The sequence below is a fragment of the Amphiura filiformis genome, chromosome 13, assembly GCF_039555335.1.
Source record: "Amphiura filiformis chromosome 13, Afil_fr2py, whole genome shotgun sequence".
NCBI classification, from domain to species: Eukaryota; Metazoa; Echinodermata; class Ophiuroidea; order Amphilepidida; family Amphiuridae; genus Amphiura; species Amphiura filiformis.
The window spans coordinates 4,809,461-4,836,214 of NC_092640.1; the positions used below are offsets into that span (position 1 = coordinate 4,809,461).

The window sequence follows — 26,754 nt, forward strand, 5'->3', positions numbered from 1 at the left end:
GGAAGATTTATTTTGAGAAATACTGATAATTCGGCCGTAAGTCCGAAAAGGTGAAAGGACTAAGATAAAAAAATTCTTTTCTTTTTTTCAAATGTTTTATATGGAAAAATTCTTATTTGAAAAGTAATTTGTTCAGATACACGGCTATTATTTAAAACTGAGAAGATATAAATTCATCGTAAATTGTTTACAAAGTTCTAAAACAAATCCAATATAAAATAGGTGATGTTGACATACCTCAATGACACAGCACTTTCTCCAATTGAATGATCAGCTTTGTCCTAAGACGTCTGTTGCTTCCTGTTGGCAGCTGACGTAGGTGGCGCTGATAGTAACTGGTCATAGATGTGCGGAAGGAAGTTGTGTCCACAATCCCTGTTGAGAAAGTGCTGTGTTACAGAACGAAACGTCATTGAGGTATGTCAACATCACCTATTTTATATTGGATTTGGTTTAGAACTTTGTAAATAATTTCAGTGGACAATCCTGATGAATCTATTTGCGGGTAAACGTAAATTGGTGTTCACGTGAATTTGATGTTTAAAATAACGCTTCTTTGGCCTCATTGTCATTTCTTTATTTTTTTCATACAAACATTTAGCTGAACATGTGGGCGCTATCGGTTGGGTTTGTATTGTCCTTTGGATCTATGTTCTGTAAGACGTGGCGGGTATATCAGATAGCAGCTTTCAAAACTCCAAAAAGAAAGGTATGCATATTTATTTATTTTGAATGTACATTTGTACGATAAAAGACTTTTTGACAATTAAATATTAAATTATATTGAAACATCTACATAAATTCCCGTAGAATACGATCGTTGGAATTTAGAATTGTATTGTTTTGTGGCACAGCTGGAAAGTTATCGGTTAATGCAACATATTTCGATTTATGTCTAATGTATTAGGTGATTACTGATCAACAATTGTTTAAGATGGTATCGGTGTTATTGCTGATTGATGTTGGTATCCTCACTGCATGGCAAGTAGTTGATCCAATGAAGCTAGTTGTGAAGGAATTGTACACTAGGGTAAGATAAGTATCTGAAGACAACGAATATGATTGCATCATTGTATCAATATGTGTTTTCTATATTACCGACTCAAAACTCGGTCAAATTCCGCTGGTTTGCGAGCGGTAATTTTAAGGCAGGCAATCTATCCGTAATATGAATACTTTAATTAGTTTAAGTGCCGTTTCCAGTTATCATATTCCTTGAGACAGCTGTGAATGGAGAGAGAAAAAAAATTCAACAATATTATTATCTTGAATCGGTTATTTAGAAGCTCTAGAGACTGGGATCTTCTACTGATCGCATGACTCCGATTGGTTAGGCTGGATAAAATTAATTGGAAGTAATAAATATATTCCAAAGTGCATCTTCAGACCAACTCATGCAGTTGGTCTTTGAGTTGTGACAAGTTGGTGCTACCATCGAAGAGGTCATTGATTTCAGTCAAACTTCTTAGGAATGTTTTTATATTATTGTAGGCCCTGTCAACTTGTGCGGGAGGCCACCATCATAAAGTGAGATACCATAGCCACACCAATTAAATCCAGTTGAATGTATTTTGTATTTCCAATTAATGTATGATTCTGCCAGTGTGAATGACGGCATTCACAAACGAAATATAAACATAGATAACTTTCAATTTCTTCTGTTTGCGTTTGGTACTTCAGAACGATCCTGCAACTCCGAATCAGCTTATATCCCCATACATTGAATTATGCGAGAGTGACTACATTATTTACTGGTTACTCGCCCTCTATATCTACAAAGGACTTCTGTTGATATTTGGTGCTTTTCTAGCATGGGAAACACGAAAGGTAGGTGCAAGATTTTTCCGATTTTTTTTTGCGTTTGTCAGAATGTCCGATTCGTCGCTATGTCCAATTCATGTTGCGCATACTCTTAATGAACATGGGTACATGCTATAATATGACATAGAGTGTATTGTTTTTATGTGATCTCTATAAACGACTTACATTTAGGCCTATACTCTAGAAAGGACACTGAGCCCAATTCAGAGCACATTGTACAACAGAGACTGATATTAGTGCTCAAAATAAGCAGGCACCCATGAGCCATTTATCCGATTCTCCTTACATCTTGGCTCCTGATTCACACCAAAATCCTGTGAACCAGCTAGGCTCGATATTAACAAAAATAGAATCTAAAAGAACCTGGTAGTTAAACACCAGGTTTTTGTACTTTTGCATGTACAATTGAACATGACATGATAATAGACGGTTTTGATAAACAAACAAACACATGTTCAATGTTGTTACTTATGTTTCATATTACCGTATGGTAAACTTGACATCGTGCTGAACAAAACATCATAAGTTCATATGTCTGATGTTTCCTTTATAGTAATAAGTGAAATAACAAAACGTCTCATGTTTGCATGGCAAGCAGTAGAAATAATAATAAGATAATTACAGGTACAGGGCTGCTTTTTCCAAATCCAAATGTGTGGTTCCTGGTCCAGACTTGCCTATTGATTAAGGAAAATTTACACCTTTACACTATAGGAAAAATGTGTGTGAAAAAGAGAGGTCGATCCTTCATGTAATTATTTCGTGTAAGCTAATCCTAACCCTAACCCTAATCCTAACCCTAAACTAACCCTAACCCTGACCCTAATTTCGTGTATAATTACATGAAGGAGTAACCACCAAAAGAGACAGACCCGACTGAGTAAATTATCATTAAATTATACTTATTAGGAAGCAGGAAACATGATATTTTTTAATTTTGGCATTATACTTTCAGGTAAATATTGCCGCCCTCAACGACAGCAAGTTTATAGGCATCAGTGTTTATAACGTAATCATCCTATGTACAATTGGAGTGACTGTTAGCTTTCTTATTGGTGATGACCCGGAAGCACTTTATTTATTTATATCTGGTATCATCATTTTCTGTAACACAGTGACCCTACTAGTGATTTTCGTCCCGAAGGTGAGTCGCTGGTTTTGAAATGTTTTAATTTGATTTGATTTGTTAACCCTGGATAACCCAAGAAAGCCTCTATTGAAGCTTATTTCCATTGGGGTCCATTTGAACACCGGGAGTCCGGGACGGGTTGGGAACAGTCAGGGGTTAACACCCTACTCTTTTCGAAACTGGCTGCGAAATACATGTACAGGTATGGCTCTCTGCACACGGGACCGACGGCTTAACGTCCCCTCCAAAGGCATGGAAGGACAGAGTACTTTCATGATTCATTTCCCCAATTCTAAATGAACCATGGAGAGAGCAGAAGTCTGAATTTAATCTACAGAAGTTATGTTGTAAAGAGGGCTGAAACAACAACACTTTTGTAAAATGTACATAACTCATTAACAACAATAAATTAAGCAAGTTTTCAAAGTATATGATTTGTAGAATGAACTTTTGCAAAACATCAAAGTGTTATTTTTCAATAACATATTGATTCAGACAATAAAAATCGGTTTCTTGGCTGCTTCGACCAACAATACCGCATCTACCCTTAATGATTCAATTGGGGGCAAACAAAGCTTCAGGTGGTTCATCTCCTAGCTGCGTAAAGGCATTATCTCATCATTTGGATCAAGTTCTTGCAGTATGTTCCAGTATAAGTTGGTTCCTTTGCCAGGAATCTGATCGTGATAACGCATGAAATCCCGATAGTGTTGCAGTTCTCCAAGGACACAATGCGTTGTAGATGGCCTGGAGGGGTAGCACACTATGTTTTGATCAGCCCCTGTTTATGCAAAGGGGTTGAATCTCGAGAATGGAAATAAATAAAGTGTCGTGTGATGCCTAGTACAGGTATATCGGTGTCTAGTGAATGTAATAAACTTGAGTGTCGTGGGATACCTAGTACAGGTATATCGGTGTCTAGTGAATGGATATCTAGAGAAACAGAAGAGTACCTGATCTCCTTGCAATGGAGCTCTACAATTTTGTTGGCACTTTTTGTCTGAGTTACCATTACCATCGCACTTGACGACCACATGTGGAACTTTAGTTTCTTCGTTGGAGACCACATATCCCCATTGTGTGTTGTAGTTCTCGCTGCAGCAAACTGGGCAAGCAAAACACTCCTCTCTGTGTTCTTCAGCAGACGTCATTTATTCTATCGATTTATCATATTCGTCTGTAAGAGGTTTGTGAACTTGCTGAGAGTATTTTTCAGGTTAGCTACGTTCTTCACCTGCGTCTTGGTTTTGGCATATGATCTCGTGATGCTGCTGCCTTGTTTTGTTTCTTGGTGCTCCATAATGTCTCCGCTTATTTTTGGTACCAGCATAATTGTGAGCAGGCATCGCGACTGAGCATAATACCAGCGATTCTGTACTTTCATTATCCGGTTCAATTGCCCTAAAGCATAATCAGGAAAAATAGCACATACTTTGTTGTTATTTTTTTTTACGAACCAATTTTCATCCGTAAACTCACCCCATATTTCATGTCTACCAGGTACACAGTAAGCCAGCGGGCATAATTTTAAACTTATCAGCGAAGAAGTAACGTCAGTTGCGTGAAGATAAAGCATCCAACCATCACTTCATATTGTTCGGATATAGAGGTTAACATTTCCAAACCATCTGCAGACATACTACTATCAAAGACCGAGATAAAAAGATTTTATCGCGTCTAACGTCATCAGTCAATCAAACTCGAGCACGGTTTGTTCTGAGTGTCGTGATGATGACTTGCTGAACGCGGCGGTATAACCGGGCGCTTTATTGTTAATTTTGCACCTTCAAACACACAAACCATATCAAAAGTTAGGTCTTTTTAATAGGAAACTTTCTTTCGCGTAGGCACCATGTCAACAATGCCTAGAAATGTTGCTTTTTGCCTTGTAAAATTTTTCGCCATTTACTGCTATTCCTTTTCTCCGATCGGCACCACACAGCGTCATCATCCCTATATCTTCGTGTCAAAAATTGCCGTGATAGTACGGCGAATCCTCTCGTTTGAACAGCTCGTAATCGGCGGGGATTGTTAGGCATTTACCACTACGCCGAAAAGTAGACCCACGTTAAGAGTGATACAATTTACCTGTCTAGTCTATAATGTACATCTTAAAGAAAGTAGACAAAGTATAGGACTTAAATTGATAATACTTGATGCTTTTGGTGAGATGTCATAAGACAATTCTCGAAATAAAATATATCGATATTAATCCGCGATGTTATAAAGTCCGCCGATTACGAGCTGATCAATCTGGTGAGTATTATCTCTGCATGCCTTATTTGAGCATATCAGCCTTTCAGTACATTCATGGAGCAGGTCACTCTGCTTTGTCTTTGAAGAAAGCGTCATTATGTAAATAATATAATATGACTGACACACGTGTGTGCGAGGTACAATGGATCAGTAATGGGCCAGTATAGGAATACTAGTCCGATGTCTGGCTGCCGTTTTCTGCAACGACAGACGCAACAGCTAATTTTCCGCGGGCGTCTTCCGCAGCGGTTAAATTTGTTCTTTTACTGAAGAAGACGTCGAGAAGAACAAAGCGCCTGAATCAAACTAATTTTTAAGTCACTTGGTCGAGAAGCGAACGTAGCTGCATACGTAGAACCGAAAAACGTGGCGTCTGTCGCAACGGAAAAGCCATGAAAGACGTTGGGACTATAGAGTAAGCAAAAGAATTAAGGTACCAGTTATGTTCATCCCTGTATATCCTAAACGAAGACAAAAACACTAGGCACAAAAAGAAACTCGTTAGTTATAGTCATCCTTGCTGTTCAACAACCTGGTAATTTGAAATATTCTGAAATATACATTTTGTTAATTGGACTTTGCATTCTCAGTTGACACCCTGTTCGTGAAAATCGAGCAAGAATTGACCAAAATACGCGCCTCCAAACCCCAAGATCAAAAGCTGCCATTTTAACGATTCAATTGTGCCTGTGCTTTATTGATTGGCCCGTGGTGCTTGTGTGCAATACAATGATGCGTTTCTATTGAAAATCGTTGAAATTGCAACTTTTGATTTTTGGGTTTGGATGCGCATATCTTGGTAAATTCCTGTTCGATTTTCACGAACAGGGTGTCCAATGAGGAAGCAAAGTCCAAATTAAAACCAGCAGGTAATTAGCTGTCTGTACTCGTTAGCTCTGATTCAAGACCTAATTGTTAAAATTGGTTGAGAATAAAAGAAACGGTGATCTACGGAAGAAATGAAATCCAAAGTTGCACTTTTGTATTCTAATCAATGAAAATACGACGACGCTAGTTTTAACGTGCTAATCAACGCTTTGTGTACAAATGAAGGTAATGGAGCAAACTGCAACTTTTGAATTGGCATCTTCCTTGGATTTTTGAATCGTCCTGTCTTTATTTCTAGACTGACGATTTCAACGAATGGGGTCTTAAATTCGAGCTAAAAGATGCAGCTATTGGCTGCTGGTTCAAATTATGACATTATCTGTCTTTGTGTAGGATATACAGGGGGTGAACATTACTGGTATCGTAATTCTTTTGCTTACTGTACATATATACTGGCCTTATTGATTTAGCTTTAGTGACATTCCATTGTAACATTCTGTATCGCATAATTATGTCATGTATGTTGCAGATTATATCCGTATGGAAACATCCTGAAGGTGAGAGCATCTCATCAATGAGCACAACAAAACGTCCCAGCATGCCTACTTTGGCAACGACTCAATCAGTGTCTGTGATTGAAGACGCACATCAGGTCGGTTGATTAATTTGAGTTATTTGTCAAAATCAAAGGAAAATATTTCGTTTTCAGTTAACAGTTTCGCCAAAATACTTCTGGCTATTTCTAAGAGTTGTTGATGCAATTGATCCACCTGCTTTGGAGGGAAAACTTGACTGGATGTTTGAGTGTCACAGGAATTGATCGGAACGGATCCTCTGCTCAAGATCATCTCTGGAGATCATAGGCGTAGATCCTGGGGATGGAGGGGGATAAATCCCCAATATTTTGCCAGGGGTGGTCCATACAATCATCCCTCTCCAATGTTGACGCCTATATGTCGGTTTCTGTTTTTCCATCTCCATCCCCCCATATCAAAAAGAAATATACGCCACTGCTGGAGATATATAGGGGTTCAGTTTCCCGCTCCAAAACAAAGCAGAAGGATCGATAACATCGACAATTAATGCATTGCAAAAGCATATGTCCTTTTTTTGTCCTTTGGTCTTGACATAACTCTTATTTGTATTTATCCCCCCCCCCCCCCCGGATCTACGCCTATGATCTCCAGAGATGATCTTGAGCAGAGGATCCGTTCCGATCAATTCCTGTGACACTAAAACATCCAGTCAAGTTTTCCTTCCAAAGCAGGTGGATATTTAACTGTATCGATATTAACTTGGTAGTAGGGGAATCTAGTAACTAATATACAAGATATACAGATAGCTGCACACAAAATATATGTCACTAGTCCATCGTTGTTTATGAGCCAAAAATATTGTTACTTTTGCAAATTTTGACAAGCTAGAGACGGATATCCAAATTAGGAAACAGAAAACGTCTACTTCATTATAATTATTTTATTTTTTGTTACAGTTAAACCATGACTTAGAAGTGAGAAAACAAGAAAGCTGCTGTGAGATGGGATGTTTTTCTTTAAGGCTGGTTTGCTATACTTCTCCTGAAGACCTTAACGACAATGGAGATAGAAAAACCAATGCTGATAATAATATATAAAGCATTTTCGCGTCTGGCCCCAAGGGGCCAGATGCATTTAGTGTCTGGATTAAATCCCCAGGGAGTTCCAGTGAGACATTCTAGAAGTTATCTGTTATAACTCAGCTGAAGATGTGATCATTGATACTGAGACAGAGACTGAGGCAGAGATGGGATTTGACCGACCAGCCTTTTATGACTCTTTAGGGTAAGGCGGCTTATGGTGTCATAAATTTAGTAGGAAGAATTGTGGCCATAATAGGTTCATAGGTCAACGCTAGAAAGTACAATATAATAAATCAGAAGATTATATGAACATAGTCGTGTGTTGCCATAATATTAATGTATATTGCTGTAATTTTTGTAATAATGTTCCTCCAAACTTAATGATATCCCGGGAATTATATGAAATAGTATAATTTGAAACTATTTTTTGTTCTCTAATTATATTACACAAATTGTGAAGCACGCTGGTAAAGTAATGCACTTCATTTCACAAAGTGATCATTGAAAGCAGAGATGGGTTTTGACCAGCCTAGATTTAATTAATTAATTAATTGATTGATTGATTGATTGATTGATTGATTGATTGATTGATTGATTGATTGATTGATTAATTAAATAAATTCCTAAACAATAGAATGCATTAATCTTGCACTATAGATAATAATATATTACCAAGACAAGGTACAAATACACATGGCTATTTATATTAAAACTATTCTAAACACAAGTTAAACTTTCCAAAACATTTCAACCTGTACATAACTGGAAAAATATAATATCTGTACTACACCAAAGCGTATTAAGCATAACTTGAAACTCAACTCACAGGTTATTGACCAAACTAAACAGTCTTTCAGAAGATTACTATACCAACTAAAGTGAGGTTCAAGTAACTGCTTACAATGAATGAAGTATAATACACTTGAAAATATCAAAACAAGAAATCGGTTGCCATGGTAAAAAGTTTTTAGCATGTGAATTCTGTGACCTTAAAACACTATTGGTCATGCTGATATGTATACTCAATAAAACATATTCATCACAGACATAAGATTCTCAGCAAATGTTGAATGAGAGGAGGATGGCGAGGAGAGATTAATGATCAAAACTTCTGCCAGGGACAGAATTTGCGAACTTGGCCTCACCTACAGGTCAAGCTCAAGGGCCAAATATGCCTATAGACTGCTGTATTAAGATAAATTGGTGCATCTTAATATCAGGGTACAATTTGGAGAATATTATTATTATCCAAAAATAATATAGGCCTAATTATGAAAGAATGAATTAACTCTCTCAACATTTACCTAATATTATAACTACTGATCAAAGGCCTATCTGGCTATACAATAAGTAGGCCTGATAACAAATAATATAAATTCTTACTCTACAATGTTCAACAATCAAGCAAGAATATAACCACAATCTCATATACAGGCTGAGTCAAAAAGAAGTAAACTCATGTTTGAGGGGCTGTAACTCGAAATCTGCAAGGAATCTGCTAAAAATAAAAATACCACTGGAAAGAACAAATTCCATACGTCTAAATAAAAAAAAAGAATTGTTGAAATTGTTTACAGCAAACTAAAGTTATACTCATTTGAATACAACCACCCATTTTTGTAGCTGCACACGGCTGATTGATTTTCATCCATTTCAATCTCGACGAATCAGCAAAGTGCTAACAGGATTTATTGTTGAAAAGACAACTTTTGTTTTTAATTAATATTCAACAAAGTCCATGACGGTACTATAGTTTGTGGGGATACCAATTCAAGTCTTTACGAAAGATCCGGCAGAAGCTTGATTGGGGAATGTTGGGTAAAGGATTGAGCTGATCTTTGGTCTTGCTGTAACGCATGTCTAACTCTAGCAATGTTCACTTGTGATCTAGCAGTTCGTGGTCTGCCTGAAGATTCCGGCTGTCTGTTCCTTAGTGTCCCATGCACATTGAGCTTGTTCACATTCTTATATACTGCTCACTTACATGAAACCCGGTTAGCTGTAGGAAATTGGAGACGAAAAAGACGATGAACTTCAGTGGAACTCTAAGTGTCATGATACTTCGTCGACAGAAACGTGCGCTCCCGTGCGGTAAATTGTGGTGCTATGTTGTCATTTGGCCCGTTTTATTATAATGTAGTGCAATGAGGTAAAATTCATATTGAAAAGAGCCCTTTAACATGTAGGAATTATTGATCGAAACCACACCTGCCACAGAACTTTATTTGCATTTGAATATCGCGCCTTACCAATCAATATAATAGGTATGCCCCTACTTGGGAAGTGAAACCGTGTGCAGCTACAAAAATGAGTGGTTGTATTCAAATGAGTATAACTTGTGTTTGCTGTGTGCAATTGCAACAATTCCTTTTTTTATTTAGACGTGTAGAATTTGCTCTTTCCAGTGGTATTCTCATTTTTAGCAGAATCCTTACAGATCTCGAGTTACAGCCCCTCAAACGTGAGTTTACTTCTTTTTGACTCAGCCTGTATATCAAACCGCATTTATTAACATTTGCGAAACATCAAAAATACATGAAATACACAAGAATAAAAATATTAATTACACAACAGAGATATTTTAAACCTAGGACAACTTGCTTACCCTGTCCAGCAGGGGGCAAGGCAAGGTAACTTTAAAATTTAAGAAAGCAAAAGGTTAATAAATTCCCAAAACCAATGGTGAAAACTCATTCTTCAGCATCTACCCAAACACACCCCTACCCACACTTACATACTCAACCCACTAATGCTTCATCTACTCCCTTGCACATACACCTCAACTAAACACTTACACACTCCTGCTCCTGACTACACTCATTCACAACACAAATCTACACACTTACATGCACACACTCCTATAACTGCATAACAAAGCAAATGCATAAAATCATGGTCGTATTGCACATCATAAATAAATACAAGTATACAACATTGGAAAAGTCACATTTGAATCAAGTCAGTTGGATGAAGCAACTAGTCTCTGGGAGCCATCAGGCACACATGATTATGGAGGGTTGTAAACCCGAGAGGAAAACTTGCCATGGGAAGAAGGAGAGAGGTGGAGAAGACCAGACAGACAACTTGCGCCTACTGAACATTGACTGCGAGCAGGTGATGGCGGTTTTGCAAACATCTTGCATGATGACTCTCAGAGACTGCTTGGAGACATTGGCATTACACAGATACTTCAGACTAGCATGGAAGTCACTTTGGATTGTATGACCAAGAGATCCAACTTCAATGGTCACATATTGCACATTATCAAACTGTTCACCCAGTTCTTGGATAAGAGTCAGATAGTTTGGCTTGTTTGCTTTTCTGTCCTTGGCATTGCACATACTTTGCTTAGAGTTGTGGGGAACAGTTAGTTCTCCCAGAGTCACACGATTCTTATTGCGATTGATGACCACAATGTCCGGTCTTGCCGAGGTTAACGAAATGTCAGGAGGAACCGTGGAAGGAGGGTTACTAGTTGCTTGGAAGCCAGGGATGTCAGCATATATTGTGCTGCCATCTTGGACATTGTCTTTCAAGAATTGAACAATTGATGACAAGACACAGTCATGTCTCCAGGTGAATCTACCCTGTTGAAGTGCTTCCTGGCAGCCATTCAGAACATGAAAAGTTGTTGGGTTGGGTTGACTACAGAGGCAGCAAACAGCTGAAGTTTGGATCTTCCACCTACGAAGGTTCACCTCTGTTGGTAATGTGTCTGATGATGCACGGAGCACAAAAGATAGTTGACCAGGTGGTAAAATGGTCATGATCTTCCTCCATAGCTTATTGTCACTCTCAAGTTCAACAGCTTCCAGGCACTTGGACTGTACTGACAGAGTTTGGAGCTTGTCATTCCATTTGGCAACAGAAGTGTCGGTGGTGGTCTTAGAGATGGCTTTCTTGCACGACTTCAAGGGCTTTTGAGTATCAATGTTCTTGATGATGTTCACACCAGGTAGTATAAACGCGGGGATCAGAGTTGCGTCAGTGTCTAGAGATGGCAAGATTTCTCGCAGAAGGGCATCCTTTGTATGCAAAAAGATGGTTGAGTGCATTGGCTTTCAGATTTTCTGAAAAGTCAGGGAGGTAAGGTATGCCCAGAAGAGAAGGGTGGTGCAAAATGGCAACTGTCGCACTGCGTGGAAGATGGAGCCATGACTTCACATGTTTGTTTATCTTTGCTTGCGATTTCTCTAGGTTTGTCTTCGCGATATTGTGAACAGTCATAAAATACCGTATACTAGGGATCAAGTAGTACAAGACAATCCATGTTTTGTATTCACCGCGGATAGGCTTCCTATCAATGCTCTTCAAACTGGAGTCAATAGTCTCAAGAAGCTTGGATCCAGCTGATGCAGTCGAGATAGCCTGCCGATGATTGGTAATCCTCCCAAGAAAGGTAGTGGGTTTGTCTTTGACCGACTGGACTCTATCACCATTCATAGAGAATGATGCATTGTTATCATTGATGGCAAGATGATAGCTTTTGTCTGGTCTGGGAGTGAGGCCCATCGCGGAGGCTAAGGCATGGAATTTGCTCAGTAACTTCTGGTGAGCGCATTTGTCAGCCGTTATCAGAGTCAAGTCGTCAGCGAATGATTTGCAGACATGTGGAGAAGACTTTCCTGTTTTAGACTCTTGAAGTTTACAGCGAACTTTCGGGAGGGGTCTTTCAGGTGGATTTGATGAGCGGTAACGCCTATCAGAGCCCCACGCTAAACACCATTCAGTCTGTTGGAGATTGATGTTGGTGGATTGCTTCTCTCCTTTGAACGTAACATCCACAGAGCCGTTAACATTATATTGGTCTACCTGAACTAAGTACCAGCCCGTTCGCGGTTGTTGACATTTCAAATACAGATACGCACCACATGGCGGTAAGCCAACAGACGATGGAATTGGAACTGTCAGTCGATAACCGAACTCAGAATGCTGTTTGATAGCATCAAGCAATGGATTGAATGCAATCAGGAAGACAATAGGGGAAAGCGTATCGCCTTGGAAGACACCTCGCTTAATTGGCACTGGTTTTGTTTGCCACTGTGTAGACTTCACAGAAACTTCAAGGTTGTCATAGATCTTGCGTATGTAGGAGATGACAGCTGGAGGAACGCGGTAAAACTCAAGCAGTTGGAAGATAATCTCATGAGGCACCGAACCGAAAGCGTTAGCCAGGTCAAGGAATGTTATATAGGCCTTGCTCTTAGTTTGTTCAGCGTCGTCAATGATAGCATTAAGTGAGTAAATGTGTTCAATCAGCCCGTTTGATCCAGACAGGAAACCCTTTTGAATTTCTGGATCAATGATGTCATTCCGCAGGAAGAACTGTTCAAGGCGATTGGCTAAGATCTTGTGAAGAAGTTTGGAGATGGCGGAAGTGCTATAGGACGAAAGTTCGAAGGATCATTATTATCACCTTTCTTGTAGATAAGGCTAACAACTCCAGATGACCATGACGCAGGTGGCGTTTTCTCTTCAAACACGATCTTATTGTACAAGGTTGCCAAGAAATGGTGAGTACAAGGCAAGTGTTTCAAGTACTTGTATTTAATTTGATCAGGACCTGGCGCCGATGAAGAGGAGCATTTTCGCAGAGAAAATTTAATGTCCTTCGGCTTGATAGCAGCAAGATTGAACTGTGCATTAATAGATGGGGTTTGTAATCCCTCAGGAATGGCAAACGATTCTGACGGAGCTTTGTATGTATTTTCATAAAACTCATAGCAGACATCAGAGGAAAATGAAGGTAGCTCATTTGATTCCGTACCACATGTGTTTTACATGTTTCAACATACCTTATTATTCATAGCTTAACTCATCAGCCTAATCAAGTGCTCGAATTAATTTTAAACAATAATAAACAAACACCATTTTACTGATACTTCCTGTGCGCACTCATAACTAGTATGAACGATATTTCATTATGACCCAAAGTTAAATAAATTGCATCAGCAACATAATAATTCAAATTTTACACAAAACCTACATAAACCATTACCATGTTTACTATCCCGCTTGATAGTGATCATATTAACACATTATAATTACAAAAATTTACAGTACCACTATCATGCCGCAACTAGGATTATACCATTTTGTGCCAGGGTTGCATTATAATATTAACCTTTTTAAAGAAGAAAGAGTAGTCAGTTAAATAAATAATTAATTAATCAATGTCATCAACAGAGGTCATTCAGGGTCAGGTTACATGGGGTCAACGAGATGAAACAGTGTCGCTATCATGAGTACATATCACTTGAGTACATATGTCCAATACCATCAACAATAAAAAGTAATAATTCTCAAAAAATTATTTAAATACCACCAACTATATTCATTTTTACATTTATTGCGATTAATAAAAAGTCATGAGAATATACTAGTACTTGGATCCTGATTCGTCAAGTCTGTTTCCATGACCACAACGCATCCAATCTTTTCTCTGGACCAGACGCATCCCTTTTTAAAGGGATTTTTATTTATACAGTTGTGTAAGTTAATACGTGCAGGTAGCTTTATAGACCACAGCCTCCATCTCGCACTCCCTCCCCCTAATCTCTTCATCTCTACCCTCTCTTTCCATTCGTATATAAGACAGAACAGAGCATATATGACCTTGCCATTCAATTAAGCGTGGAGACGTTAATGAGCCTGTAAAATCGTTCACTTATCGAAGGAGTCACACAAACTGTATTATCAACTTCTTCAAAAAGCACTATTTATTATCTTGATAATTTCAGACGAGTAGATCAAAATTAAACATTTTCCTGTCTTAAATTTAAATTTTGAAAATGATATTAAATTTTCCAATTATGTAGAGCATTGGTCCGGTGATCCGAAGGTCCCAGGTTCAAATCCTGGATGGTCAGTGAAATTTTTTCACTGGCTGTCATTTATGTATGTGGAGACTTGTGTTAAAAACCTTTCTCATATTTAAAGCCCACATAGTTTAACTTTCTTTCTCCGTCTCGAATGCGATTTCGGAATGATTTCCAAACCTCTTTCTTAAAACTTCTTGGATGAGAAGATGAAAGAGGGCGGTATTGAACTGAAGGCCTATAGATAATAACATCACTGCTCTTCTCCATCTGACTCATTAGCTCAGTTGGTAGAGCATCGGCCCGGTGATCCGAAGGTCCCAGGTTCAAATCCTGGATGGTCAGTGAAATTTTTTCACTGGCTGTCATTTATGTATGTGGAGACTTTCTCATATGATATATCTTTTAGTAAATTTTTCGATAGTCACAAATGAAAACTATGGCAAACTACCTTTACAGTAGTATCAAACCTTATAGATGAGTTGACTTCTGCCATCAATGCCTGGCAGTATGCACATGCATCATCACAATTTCCATTGTTTTTTGCCTGGCAGTATGGGCGTGCATCATATTTTGCTCAGAGCTAGTGTTTTTAAAACTCCCACCACATCACAATAAGGCTATTGAACAGTGTAGTGCTTGCATGGGGTTCACTCAAGCATATCGATATACCAGTCCCTTGCCTTTGTTGCTAAACATTGAGGTCAACTCATCTATATGATATTTATGTTTGAGAAGCTTTTGCTCACCTATGCGAGCAAAAATTTTTAGGTGAGGAGATTCAAGCTAATTTAAATAGAAAGGTTGACGCTGAGGTTTTGGGATTTCCATTAAAAGGGGCAGTCATGTTGGTGATATTCAGTAGAACTGTGAAAGAATAAGGAAATTATATTGCTATGATTTGACAGACTGTCAAATAGTGATTTGTCTGTTGTGTTATGCATCATATCTCTTTAAATTACCAGACAGGGATCTCTGATGAGAGCCAGGGGCTCGGGCCAGAGGGTAGCATATTATTTATTTAACACTGATTCAACCTGATAAGTGAGCGAAAGAGAGTGGTATACAGGATTATCTCCTGTATAAATTTAACATGAATTTAACAATGAGGCAAATCAATATTCAGCAGTTTGCCAAACTCATAAACTATTAACCGACCCACAAGGCTTTTGAGACAATCCTTTCCACTTTAGCTTCACGATGTTAGATGCAAGAAAATACACAAATCATAAGACACATGCCACAATTGTCAATACAGACCGTCATTTTATTATTAAACATGAACACCCAGCTAGCAGGCAGCCCTTAATTCGGAAGATTACATTGTTATATCCAATCAGCAAGATGGCAGCTATTACTATACTCAGTCTCAACAAAAAATTGTGCTATAATCAGTCTCAAAAATATCTTACAATACTGGCTAGAGTTCAATGTAAATGCTTTCCTACTTGTTCATCGGGCTATTCCAGTTGAAATCCATAGACCCCTTAGGGAAGACATGACCTTAATCTTTCACACAGGGGGTGTGAATTTCAAATGGGACTATCTGAATGGGTGACTCCATTTGAAATCTACACCCATGTGTGGGAGATTAAGGTCATATCTTCCATACCTGGTGTATGGATTTCAACTGGACTACCCCATTTCATTTTCTTCTTGTTTTATTTCATTTTGTGTTATAGCTACAGATACAAAATAATTGATAATTGTTGTAATGTCACAAAAGAGAAGAAACAACAGGTGGCATTATCCTTAAATGGGTGAAGTGACATAGGAATAAACTGGTTCACAGTCGTATAGATGAGTTGACATGTGTTAATAATATATTTGGTATGCCTTCTGTTGGGTCTGTGATAAAACTACTGGACAACAGTATGGAGGAAGTTGATTTTGATTTCAAACCATAATACCAAAATGTTATCGAACTTAATAAAACAGGTATTACAAGCTACATAAAATCAAAAAAATTAGCAAGTTGGGTTTTGAAAAGACTTTTACATTGGTCTGCTGCAATATTTTGCCTCAAGTTGTGTGAAACAACCGTGGGCAACCTGAATATAAACATGAGACAAATGTCAACTCATTTGTACCGCACAGTTTTTCTGTGTCCTTTAATAAAAGCATTTTAATTGTTGAGTACCATTGTGTGTTTTTCTGTAGTGATATGAAGGGGTTAGTGCCAGAAGTGTTTAAAAATTTGAAAATCTTTTTGAGAAAATTCACAAAATGAAACCCGAACAGAGACTCCGCTACCCAACTATTTCAATAGTACAGAATGTGATGGTTTAAGTAAAGATAGATAAACTATAAATTGGAATGTCCTGTGCCCTTTGAGCGTTATTGAATTCGGCTGACACCGGTACAGTATTTAAACCTGGCAACCCAGTCATCGGAGCATATACATAGTGCTCAAAGTTTAAGCACTGTACACTAGCTTCCTACCTTGTAGACTTGCACTACTTTCAGTTTACTAACACACCTCTGCACTTAACGTCAACCCCCATGGGCTAAGGTCTACCTTCAGCAGTATGGGTTTAAATAATAACAGCCTCTTGCCAATTTAAGGATAACCACTAAGAAATATAGCATTTTTTTAGTATATGGCATATTTTAATCTTATCATTTTTCTTCACATAATTAGTCATCAATATCTACTCGGTCACATAGGATTGCATTTTGATGAGCTATTCTAGTTGAAATCCATACACCCCTATGGAAAATATTACCTTAATCTCCCACACAGGGGGTGTAGCTTTCAAATGGAGTTGCCTATTCAGGTTACTTCATTTGAAATTCACACTCCCTGTGTGGGAGATTAAGGTTATGTCTTCCATACAGGCTGTATGGATTTTAACTGGAAAAGCCCATTTTCCATACAGGCTTCTCCAGGCTACAAAATTACCATCATATATAAAAATGCAACCAACAACAGCATTTACTTTTCCACTATCTTCCTTAATCACTATCAAGTACTAATATCCCCATCCTCCACTACTATGAGATTAGATAAATAATGTACAAATCAAATTCTAGAAACACTGGACCTCAATGCCACACATTTAGCAGCTTGATTAAAAACACCTCAGCTGTAAAAATCTAGAAACACTTTACCTCATACCATCAATGTTATAGCTGTGTAATATGCACATCATATAGCAACAATATTGAAGAACTTTGGCTGTGAGGATGGGGATAATGTGCATTGATAGTGCCACTCGTATTTTGGTAGGTAAAGGGAAATCCCCTTACCCACCATCCATTGCACCAAAAATAATTCAAATACAATTTATTTACAAGCACAGATATCTCTTAATATGTACACAAAGCAAAATATGCTCATCTGCAGGTACACAGTTTCATGTTCCCAATATGATCTGTCTATAAAATGACATGTTACTTATGGGGAGTGTAATATCGAAACATTTCATGCAAGTTTAACCTCTTCATTGTTTTTATCCAAAATTTTACAGTTTATTTGAAACAAATCAGGTATTATGGAAATATTTTGCAGAAAATACCAATTGTTTTGTACAATAGTGGACAATTTGATTACTTAAATCTTGAATCTTAAAAACAATCATTTTATCATACTTAATTTGGTCCATAATTTTCTGTTTAATTTATCATAGGGAAGAAAATTCTCTATCATCTCAATCTTTTTACACAAGTCCGGAATCATGCTGTTACCGCTAGCAAAATTTCCCATTTTTTTACAAAACATACCAAATGTATTGACTTTAATCATTTGCATAATTTAGAATTATGACTGCTCGAACAAGGGCTGACTTTCTTTTTTAAGGTGTTCAGATAAATAAGCAACTGGTAATTTCTGCAGAATTAACATGCTAGGAATAAAATAAAAACCTTGTGTAGAAGTGGACTTTAAATCATTGGGTTATGCCATATCCCTGTGCAAGATTTAAGAACAGTCTTCCAGAGAGATTTTTTTTCAAATGGAATTGGCTACGAATACACCCCTGTATATGGCTTTACTACAAGTATTTGAAATTGAAGTTACCAAAATATCTATTCTATTTGAAACACTTTCTCCCCCTATGGAAGACTGTATTTAAATCTTCCACAGGGGGAGTGTAGATTTCAAACAGAACAGCGCCTGTGAGAGTAAGAATCATGAAACATGTACTAAACACAAAATAGTATTACCTTACAGTATATAGAGCAATATAAACCTTTATAATGAGTGCTTAATTATAGATATAAAATAATATACCATACTTGAACTTAAATTATCATACATCACTTTAGGAAACACAAGACCAATCATTTTTGTCACCGTTTAACCCCCTGAGCACTACCTGCCAATCTAACATTGCCTCTGATTGGTCAATTATGTGATATCTTCACTTTAATCACCAATCAGAATGGAGCTTTGCAAATAATTCACCCCAATTTTTTTGCATGGTGAAATTATTCTAACAATGTTGCTGATTGGTCCAATCGATAATGAAAATTTCTTTTTGACCAATAGGCAGGTAGTTCTCATGGGGTTAATTTTCACAGTTGAAGATATCAAACTATCACAAAATTATGAGACAGCCGATCCTTGTTAAATTAACTGCCTCTATATGAAAGGTTAGTTTATTTTCTGTGAAAATAAATGCAACAAAAATCCTTTGTTCATAGTATTTCTGGGTAATATAACTTTCAGCAATCAAATAATTTGAGTGCAATAACTTAAAAATCAACACTACTTACAAAACATACACGATAAAAAAACAGAAAGTAACAATCATCAAAAAACAAAATCAACATCAAATGATAACCTGGATTAGAACCACTTTATCAAATGAGAGCGTACAATGATGTGATTGTGCATAATTATAATCATATCAAAATATATACTGAAAGCTACAGCCCAAGAGTCGGCAACATTCACAGACATAAATTGTTGTTTGCGTCACATACTGTCGTATCTCAAAAGGCTGCCTTGTGCGATTTATTTTATTATTGTCATTGTGATGAGATATGCCTAAAATTAACTTTATATATTAATTCTGTGGTATTATCACAATATTACAATATTCATGTCAATTCATAAAAGAAAGAAGTGTGCTGAAATATAAAACAACAACATGAAATACAACAATGATAATAAAAATCGCACAAGGCAGTGCCCATGAACTCCACAAGGGGTTCCTTAAGCAAGCCCTGGACTCTATAGACTAATGAACAGATGGTACACTAACTGGCATTATTATGTTTTGATGAATCCAAGTGTGTGAAAATATTGGATCCAAAACAAATAAAATGATGATAAAATTGGATGCTTTATTAGTCTCGCTATGAGTTTTGAGATATTGGACTCAACTACGTCTCGTCCAATATTTTATAACTCATAGCTCAACCAATAAATATGGGCTCAATCGATCCAATTTTATATCGAAGTCGAGCATTATCTGCTAATGAGTGCCAATTGTTGCATGAAGTGCTACAGACAAAAATGCAATGCCCATTCCGCACTTGTTATGGCATATTTTTCTAAATGCAGTCATGACATCTTTTGTATAAATGCATAAGCAGGCAATGTCATTGTTGATTTGTTACACACAGGCGATAGATCCTATCGAGCCTGGTCAATATGCAAGGAATTCTCATTGCATACAAAGCACTGAGACTTTGGGGCACATTATGTTTCTCTTAATCCATGCCTGAGCATCACATGTTAGTTGCACAACAGGTTTTTCTAAAATGACCCCTCTACTTCAAAAATGTTGCCAACCCCTAGGCTCTAGATGAAGTATAAACACTACTCCTACTGATTGCATAATCATATATCGAGTCAATCAGAATAATGAGTTAACAAACACCCTTACTATAATTTGAACTGTTTCTGTTTCCATGGCAACATATTCAGGGAACCTGCCCTAAAATTAATATTACTACTTTTAGATTAGAAGATAAAACAAAGTGGTTACCCTATCAACCTACATTTCTTTAGAAAACAATATCCTTCAATATATCTAAAGGTATTTCATTAACATGCCTTCTAAATAATCAGGTTTTCTTGGAAATGTTAAGAAATTTTAAGAAACTTGCGAGGATAATTTGAATTAATAACTACTATGCTCCTTTTGCTTCATATTGCAAACATTTCTTCACATGAAAATATTGTCTTATTATAGGAAGTTGTCTACTTCTCCTTTCTGAACCATTTTTTGTTTTGGTATTTATTCTGTATTGTCCAATACTTTCAAATCAGAAATATTGAAATAATATTACAGTATATTCCACTGTACAGAGTAATATAATCATTATACGCTGGATTTCAGCTCCATTAACTGAATTGTTTGGTCAGTGGATATTGTGTGTGTTATCATTTGGGAGAAGGTGTTCTGTTTAATTACTATTCTATCAACAGGATACCGCATAATTCCGTCTACAAGCATAATAGATTGGTCTTACAATAATACATGTTTGTACAGCTGCCTGTATCAATATTACAGTTGTTCACACTCCAAATAATGTATTAGTGGAGGGTATCTATTTCGTCAAAAAAGCCTTTGTTTACAGGCATATATGCTTGTAGACAGAATTCTATGGTAGTCAGTAATTTCCCTAATTTGAGGCCAGATCCTGGACAGGCTTAAAGTAATGTCAGAATTGAGAGAAGAAATGGTAAAATATGCAATATCTTGGATGGAGGATCTGAGTTGTGGAACCCTGTTTAATAATCATAATATATAAACTCAATACGTCATATAAGGTTCAAGTATGCCATTGCCATTTTGTGGGCACCATTCACAATTAAGCCACTTTGTGCATCATTTCTCAAGGCACAGTTCAGTACATCATGTATGCATGTGAACTTTGGAACTGACCATGAGCATTCTGTGTATATCATAACTCATACCCTAATGCATAATCCAGAAGCTCTACACACTCAGTACAACAGTGAATGCATGTGTCTGTACTATGTCCTGAGAAATGAGACTGCACTTACAAGGGCTAAATATTCCAGATGGTTGATATTCAAAGATGACATACTGGATATTATGTAATTTGTATAAAATATTGATAAATTGTACGACAAGCAAACATGAGATTAAACAAAGGTGGATACTTAAGAGATTAGTTAACAGTGCTGATACATCTAATATGTGAATTTGTTTTGTATAATGAAAAATAAAATCTGTTTACGGCCCTTGATTAACAAAACCCTTCATCTGTGCATTCAAGCCAAACTTATATGGAAACATGTCCACTACAAAAAGTGCATTGGGCTATTCCAGTTGAAACCCATACACCCTCTGTGGAAGACATGACTTTAATCTTCCACACTGGGAGGGTGAACTTCCAATGGGGCTACACCAATAGGTGGCTTTGTTTGATATCTACACCCCCTGTGTGGGAGATTAAGGTTATGTCTTACCTATGGGGTGTATGGACTTCAACTGGAATACCTCATTCTGTAGTTAGGACTGAGAAAGTTGTAAACCTCTTCTGAGCCCAAAATGATTGCTTCTAACGTTTGCTTAACCAGGTAATTGAGAGTGTATTAGTGATCAGGTAGTCTGCACTTGTCAAAGCATATAACCTGAAGCATGATGGTTTCTATCACAGCTTAGGTCCACATAAAAAGTATACGGTACTATGAGTGAATGCTACACTCCTCCTCCTTGTAACATATGGACCAAGCACACAGGCTTATTACTTGCTGTGGGAAGTTGACAATAACATGCTTGTTTAGCATATGCCTGTACGCTATGCTAGTGAGAAGTTATTGAATGAGCTACATAGCTTTAAGGTGCGACACTTACTTATACTTAGCTCTGGACATGTTATTACCTAAGTTTGCAACAAAATGGCAGTTCCTTGTTTTGATATAATGTGCCCACATAGTTACTTCAAGCTTGTGATCGCAACTATTTTCTCTGAAGTGAAAGTAGCTTTTTTATATTACAAAGTCACTAAACACTGCACATAGGCTTCAAGCTATAATAGGAGATTTACTTATAGCTTAATTTTGAGAAATCAGTCCAGAATTCCTTCCTGTCAGATAGCCATGGGTAATTTGATGGTGCACAAAATAGTACAAAATCTTGTACTTATACTAATAATTGAAGGCACATATTATATATGAACCCATATGTTATCCCTAAATTCAATTACATTTATAATTTTTCATAGTATTTATCATGAAAAATATTAAAACTTGGGCTAAATATTGCATCACTACCTACACACACTGATTGGTAGAATTTTTCCTCAATATGGGCCATTTCATTTCAGTTAATCCCATGGGGACTACCTGCCAATCTAACATTGCCTCTGATTGGTCAATTACGTGGTATCTTCACTTTATTCACCAATCAAAATGGAGCTTAGCAAATAATTCACCCCAATTTTTTTTGTGTGGTGAAATTATTCTAACAATGTTGCTGATTGGTCCAATCGATAATGTAAACTTCTTTTTGGCCAATCGACAGGTAGTTCTCATGGGGTTAACTGCCTCATATGGATTTAACAGAGCAAGCCCTATTAACTCTAATCCTGCAAATATCTCTTATATATACCATTTCAATTTGTATCAATTTGGCAACAGGTTTTAACATGAGCTAATTTATACATCAGGCCGTATAAAATTAATGTTTTGGTTCTCGTCCAGAGGATTTTCATGAATTGATGAGGGAGGGAGGTGTTTTTTTTTTTTTTTTTTTTTCAATGTAAAATTAGCATTGTCAGTAGTTTTCGGTCTTCTCCAACAGTGCTCGAGGAAACGATGAGGCCCTTTTTTTTTTTTTTCAAATGTGAGATTCTGAGGATAAACCCCTGAGTACCACAAAAAGACTTGGAAGTGATGCTTGTTCTCTAATAAACTTATTTATATGTAAGAAGATTTCATAAATCATTCCAAAGTCTTAAAAAATTGAAAAATCTAAAAAAAAAAAAAAAAAAAAATCTGACAAATCCCAGAAATTGAGGAGGGAGGGGACGAGAACCAAAATATTAATTTTACACGGCCTCACATGCAACATGCTTATACAATGAGCAGCCGGGAACATACTGGCAACACTGGAGGAGACTCTTCGACAGACCAGACTCTTTTACAACACTAGGGTTGTGCAAATAACGATTACTATATACAGCCTATACATGTACATGACCCAGAATTTAAATGGACATGGCAACACTTTTATCGTATGAGAACCATTTGTCATATCGACAATGTATACATAAACACTCTTGTACTGCCAAAATATAAAAATCCATTCAATTTCTGGGTATACAATAGTTCAACAAATGAAACCCACACTTTCTATGATACCTCATCACTATATTTTCTCCGACCAAAAGTGTGGTTAATACCTTCTGTACACATTACAAAATTGGATACCAATGACTTAGTTGAAAAAAAAAGCTTGTTTGGTAAGTGTCTTATGATTTCCATCATGCTATTCTATTTAAAATCTGTCACACCCCTGTAGAAGATTTGAGACAAATCTACCACGGAAGGAGTATGTTTTTCAAATGGAATTGGATCTGGTTAATTATTTTGAAACCCATACTCCCCTTGTATGTATCTTTACCTATATCTTCCACAACTGAAGTATTTCAAATGGTAGTTCCACAAATGTCTATTCTATTTGAAAACCATATTCCTTCTGTGGAAGACTGGTTAAATCTTCCACAGGGGGGAGTGTGGGTTCAAACAGAATAGCCAGTTTCATACCAATTCACTGATATAACATTTAGATGATTGGACATAAGTTGCAAAACTAATTTTATTACAATATCAAGGTAATTTCATTCACTGTGCTTTCTCATTTAACAAAATTCTCATACTTTAAAATCCTTCAATCCTAAAATCCTTCAATTTTTTTAATATACAGTGCTTTCCTACCCACTGGCACAGTTCAGCAACCTTGCATTCACCAGTGTACTGAGACACTAGACAATCTGGTTTTCGGTATGAGTATGATGTCCATAATATGGTCAGTTCATTATAGCAAGTTCACATGCATACATCCCACGTTACTCAACTATGCCACTAGGTATTGCACTATGGAAGCTCAAATCATTGCCTTATATGGTAACCTTTACACCTTATTTGGAAATTGTCTCACTGACAATTTAACAGCTATAGCATATTATTACAAATTATTTCTGCATGATTCATTGACAACTGACGATATTCAAAAAGCAACAGACATTATACCACCTACAGAGACGGCCAGTTTCTGACAGGAACTGGGCCAGATCTTGATTTTACAGTCATGTACAGCTTATGTGATCGACTCAAGCAATTGTGTAAATTCTACAGGCTTGTCTGTGTGGTATACATAATGCGCAATTTCAAAATGGCCGATGGATGGGCACGATTGACTTATATATATATATAGCATTTCATTAGGCAGTGTGTTTTGTTACAAGCTTAACCAGAATTTTTGAGAGCAATGTTTTAAACCAAGGATTACTACCTGCTGATTGGTTATAAGAAGACCATTCTGTAATATCAAGCCAATCAGCAATATGGTAAGAATGGTGGTAGGGCTGAAGAATTGAGGAAGCTGTATTTTAATTGGTCACTTGGATGAATATATCAAGTAATTAACCAATTAGAAACATCGTAAGAAAGAGGATTGAGCTTCTAGAATCTGTATTTTAATTGGTCAATATATCCATGGATAGGATTTATAAATGACCCCAGTTAACCCTTATTTTGTCATAGGCTTTGACACGGATTATGAATTATTTTATTGATATGATTCACAAAATCAAATTTTGAAAGATTAGAAGTAGAATCTAGGTGTAGCTGTCAACAATTCTGATATGATATTGTAAAATTATTACATAAATATTGTCTTCTATAGCATTTCTTTACCATTAAAAAAGAACTTGAGTCCATAATAAGGTATATTATTTTTATGAGTATGTGCCTTCAGTTATCACAGTACCGGTGCAGCCTGTCCCTGTGTGAGTGGTAGAGGTTTCGTCAGATGTGTGTCCGACTTCTTCACGGACAGTCCAACCAGTCATACATGAGTCAAACCTTCCTCTAAAAGGGAGGTACTCATCCCACATCAAAATTGTACAAAAAAGGTATCTTTTAATGGGGTTAAAGAATTTGTTCTTGTGTGAGAGTCTAAACACAGTAGATGCTACACAGCTGAGTACACAGTAGATGCACAACGTCATGAAAATCCCCCCTGGGCCCTATCTGTATCACAAACTGCACATTTATGCCATATGCTATATATATATATGTGGGATCCAACTTATCAGGCAGGAATATGCTTCCAAGCTTAGTTTTTCATTGCTGGACCCCTTTAATTTTCACTGCACATTTCCATATTATATGCTACAATGAGTCTGCGGATCAGCCAGGAATCTGTCCCTATGATGCATCCCTTCCTTTGCTGGACCCCATCTTCTTTTACTGCACATTTACAAATTATATCCTACACTGATCCAGCTGATGACAGGAATCTTCTCCCCTGATGCATCTATAGTTCTTGATGGACCCCTTGAATTTTTACTGCACATTTACATACTATATGCTACATAAAGTCCAACTTATAAGCTGGGAATCTGTTCCCATGATGAATCCATATAGGATAGTTCGCTGATCCCCATTATTTGTTGCTGCACTCCTTTTACATACATGCTACATTAATTAATGGGAACTAAGAATCAATCCCTCAACTATATGCATTGTTGGTATCAGTCTTCTTTTCATAGTCCATTTTACATATTGTATGCTACATAGATGGGATCCAATTGATCAGCCAGGAATCCGTCCCTCAGATGCATCCGTTGTTTCTCCCCTCTTGAGTTGATTGGAATGACCCCAGGATCTACCATGACGACGACCCCTACAATGAGATAATGCTCCTCCAGGACTGCATTGGTGACCAATGGGACAAGGTCTAGTGCTTCGCTCTCCTTGCCATCGAGTTCCACGACGACCACAAGAAGATTTGTCCATGTGAACACAGCACTGATGAGATAAAAAAAGAAAAGTTTGGCTATTAATTTCTTGTTTACAGTGGAAGTTTTGTCGGAAGACAAAATACAAATACATAAAGCATAAAGACTAAAGGTAAATTAAGTATTTCTTGGCCAAGCTGGAACATGTGCATTGCATCAATGTAGCGTACTAAGTGTGTACACAATGTAAGGCGCATATATGCTTTCTTCTGTAAAGTGCTATCTGTGTGTGTGTTTATCGCGGAGCCACTAGCATTCATAATGTTCGAGTTTGGCCAAGAATTACTTAATTAATTTACCTATAGTAACTATATGATGTTACCATCATATCACAA

The 26,754-nt window shown here is 37.1% G+C and overlaps 3 protein-coding genes across 3 annotated transcripts in view; 1 reads left to right on the forward strand and 2 right to left on the reverse strand.

Annotated features, from left to right (window-relative positions):
* Positions 1–8,023, forward strand: part of LOC140168792 (gamma-aminobutyric acid type B receptor subunit 2-like) — a 32,868-nt gene extending 24,845 nt beyond the window's left edge. Inside the window, exons 12-17 of the mRNA XM_072192201.1 lie at positions 602–709; positions 908–1,030; positions 1,681–1,827; positions 2,777–2,965; positions 6,564–6,686; positions 7,527–8,023. Of these exons, the coding sequence (XP_072048302.1) occupies positions 602–709; positions 908–1,030; positions 1,681–1,827; positions 2,777–2,965; positions 6,564–6,686; positions 7,527–7,667 (831 nt within the window). The 3' untranslated portion in view covers positions 7,668–8,023. The remainder of the gene's footprint in view (positions 1–601; positions 710–907; positions 1,031–1,680; positions 1,828–2,776; positions 2,966–6,563; positions 6,687–7,526) is intronic.
* A 2,622-nt stretch (positions 8,024–10,645) lies between these two features.
* On the reverse strand, positions 10,646–14,235 carry LOC140168793 (uncharacterized). Its single transcript, XM_072192203.1, has 3 exons — positions 14,156–14,235; positions 11,817–13,032; positions 10,646–11,677 (listed from the first exon to the last, which is right to left on the reverse strand). The coding sequence occupies exons 1-3, from the start codon at positions 14,233–14,235 to the stop codon at positions 10,646–10,648; spliced, it is 2,328 nt and encodes a 775-aa protein (XP_072048304.1).
* Positions 14,236–23,452: 9,217 nt separating this feature from the next.
* Positions 23,453–26,754, reverse strand: part of LOC140167918 (disco-interacting protein 2 homolog C-like) — a 140,960-nt gene continuing 137,658 nt past the window's right edge. Inside the window, 1 exon segment of the mRNA XM_072191209.1 lies at positions 23,453–26,429. Coding sequence (XP_072047310.1) covers positions 26,177–26,429 — 253 coding nt within the window. The 3' untranslated portion in view covers positions 23,453–26,176.

Excerpts from the sequence above, each read along its gene's own strand:
- LOC140168793 (XM_072192203.1), bottom strand. The coding sequence starts at position 14,235 with ATGGAAAGAGAGGGTAGAGATGAAGAGATTAGGGGGAGGGAGTGCGAG. Across the intron at positions 13,033-14,155 it reads GTCTATAAAGCTACCTGCAC|CACTTCCGCCATCTCCAAAC; the intron begins GTATTAACTTAC and ends TTCGTCCTATAG. Across the intron at positions 11,678-11,816 it reads AAGCAAAGATAAACAAACAT|GATGCCCTTCTGCGAGAAAT; the intron begins GTGAAGTCATGG and ends TTGCATACAAAG.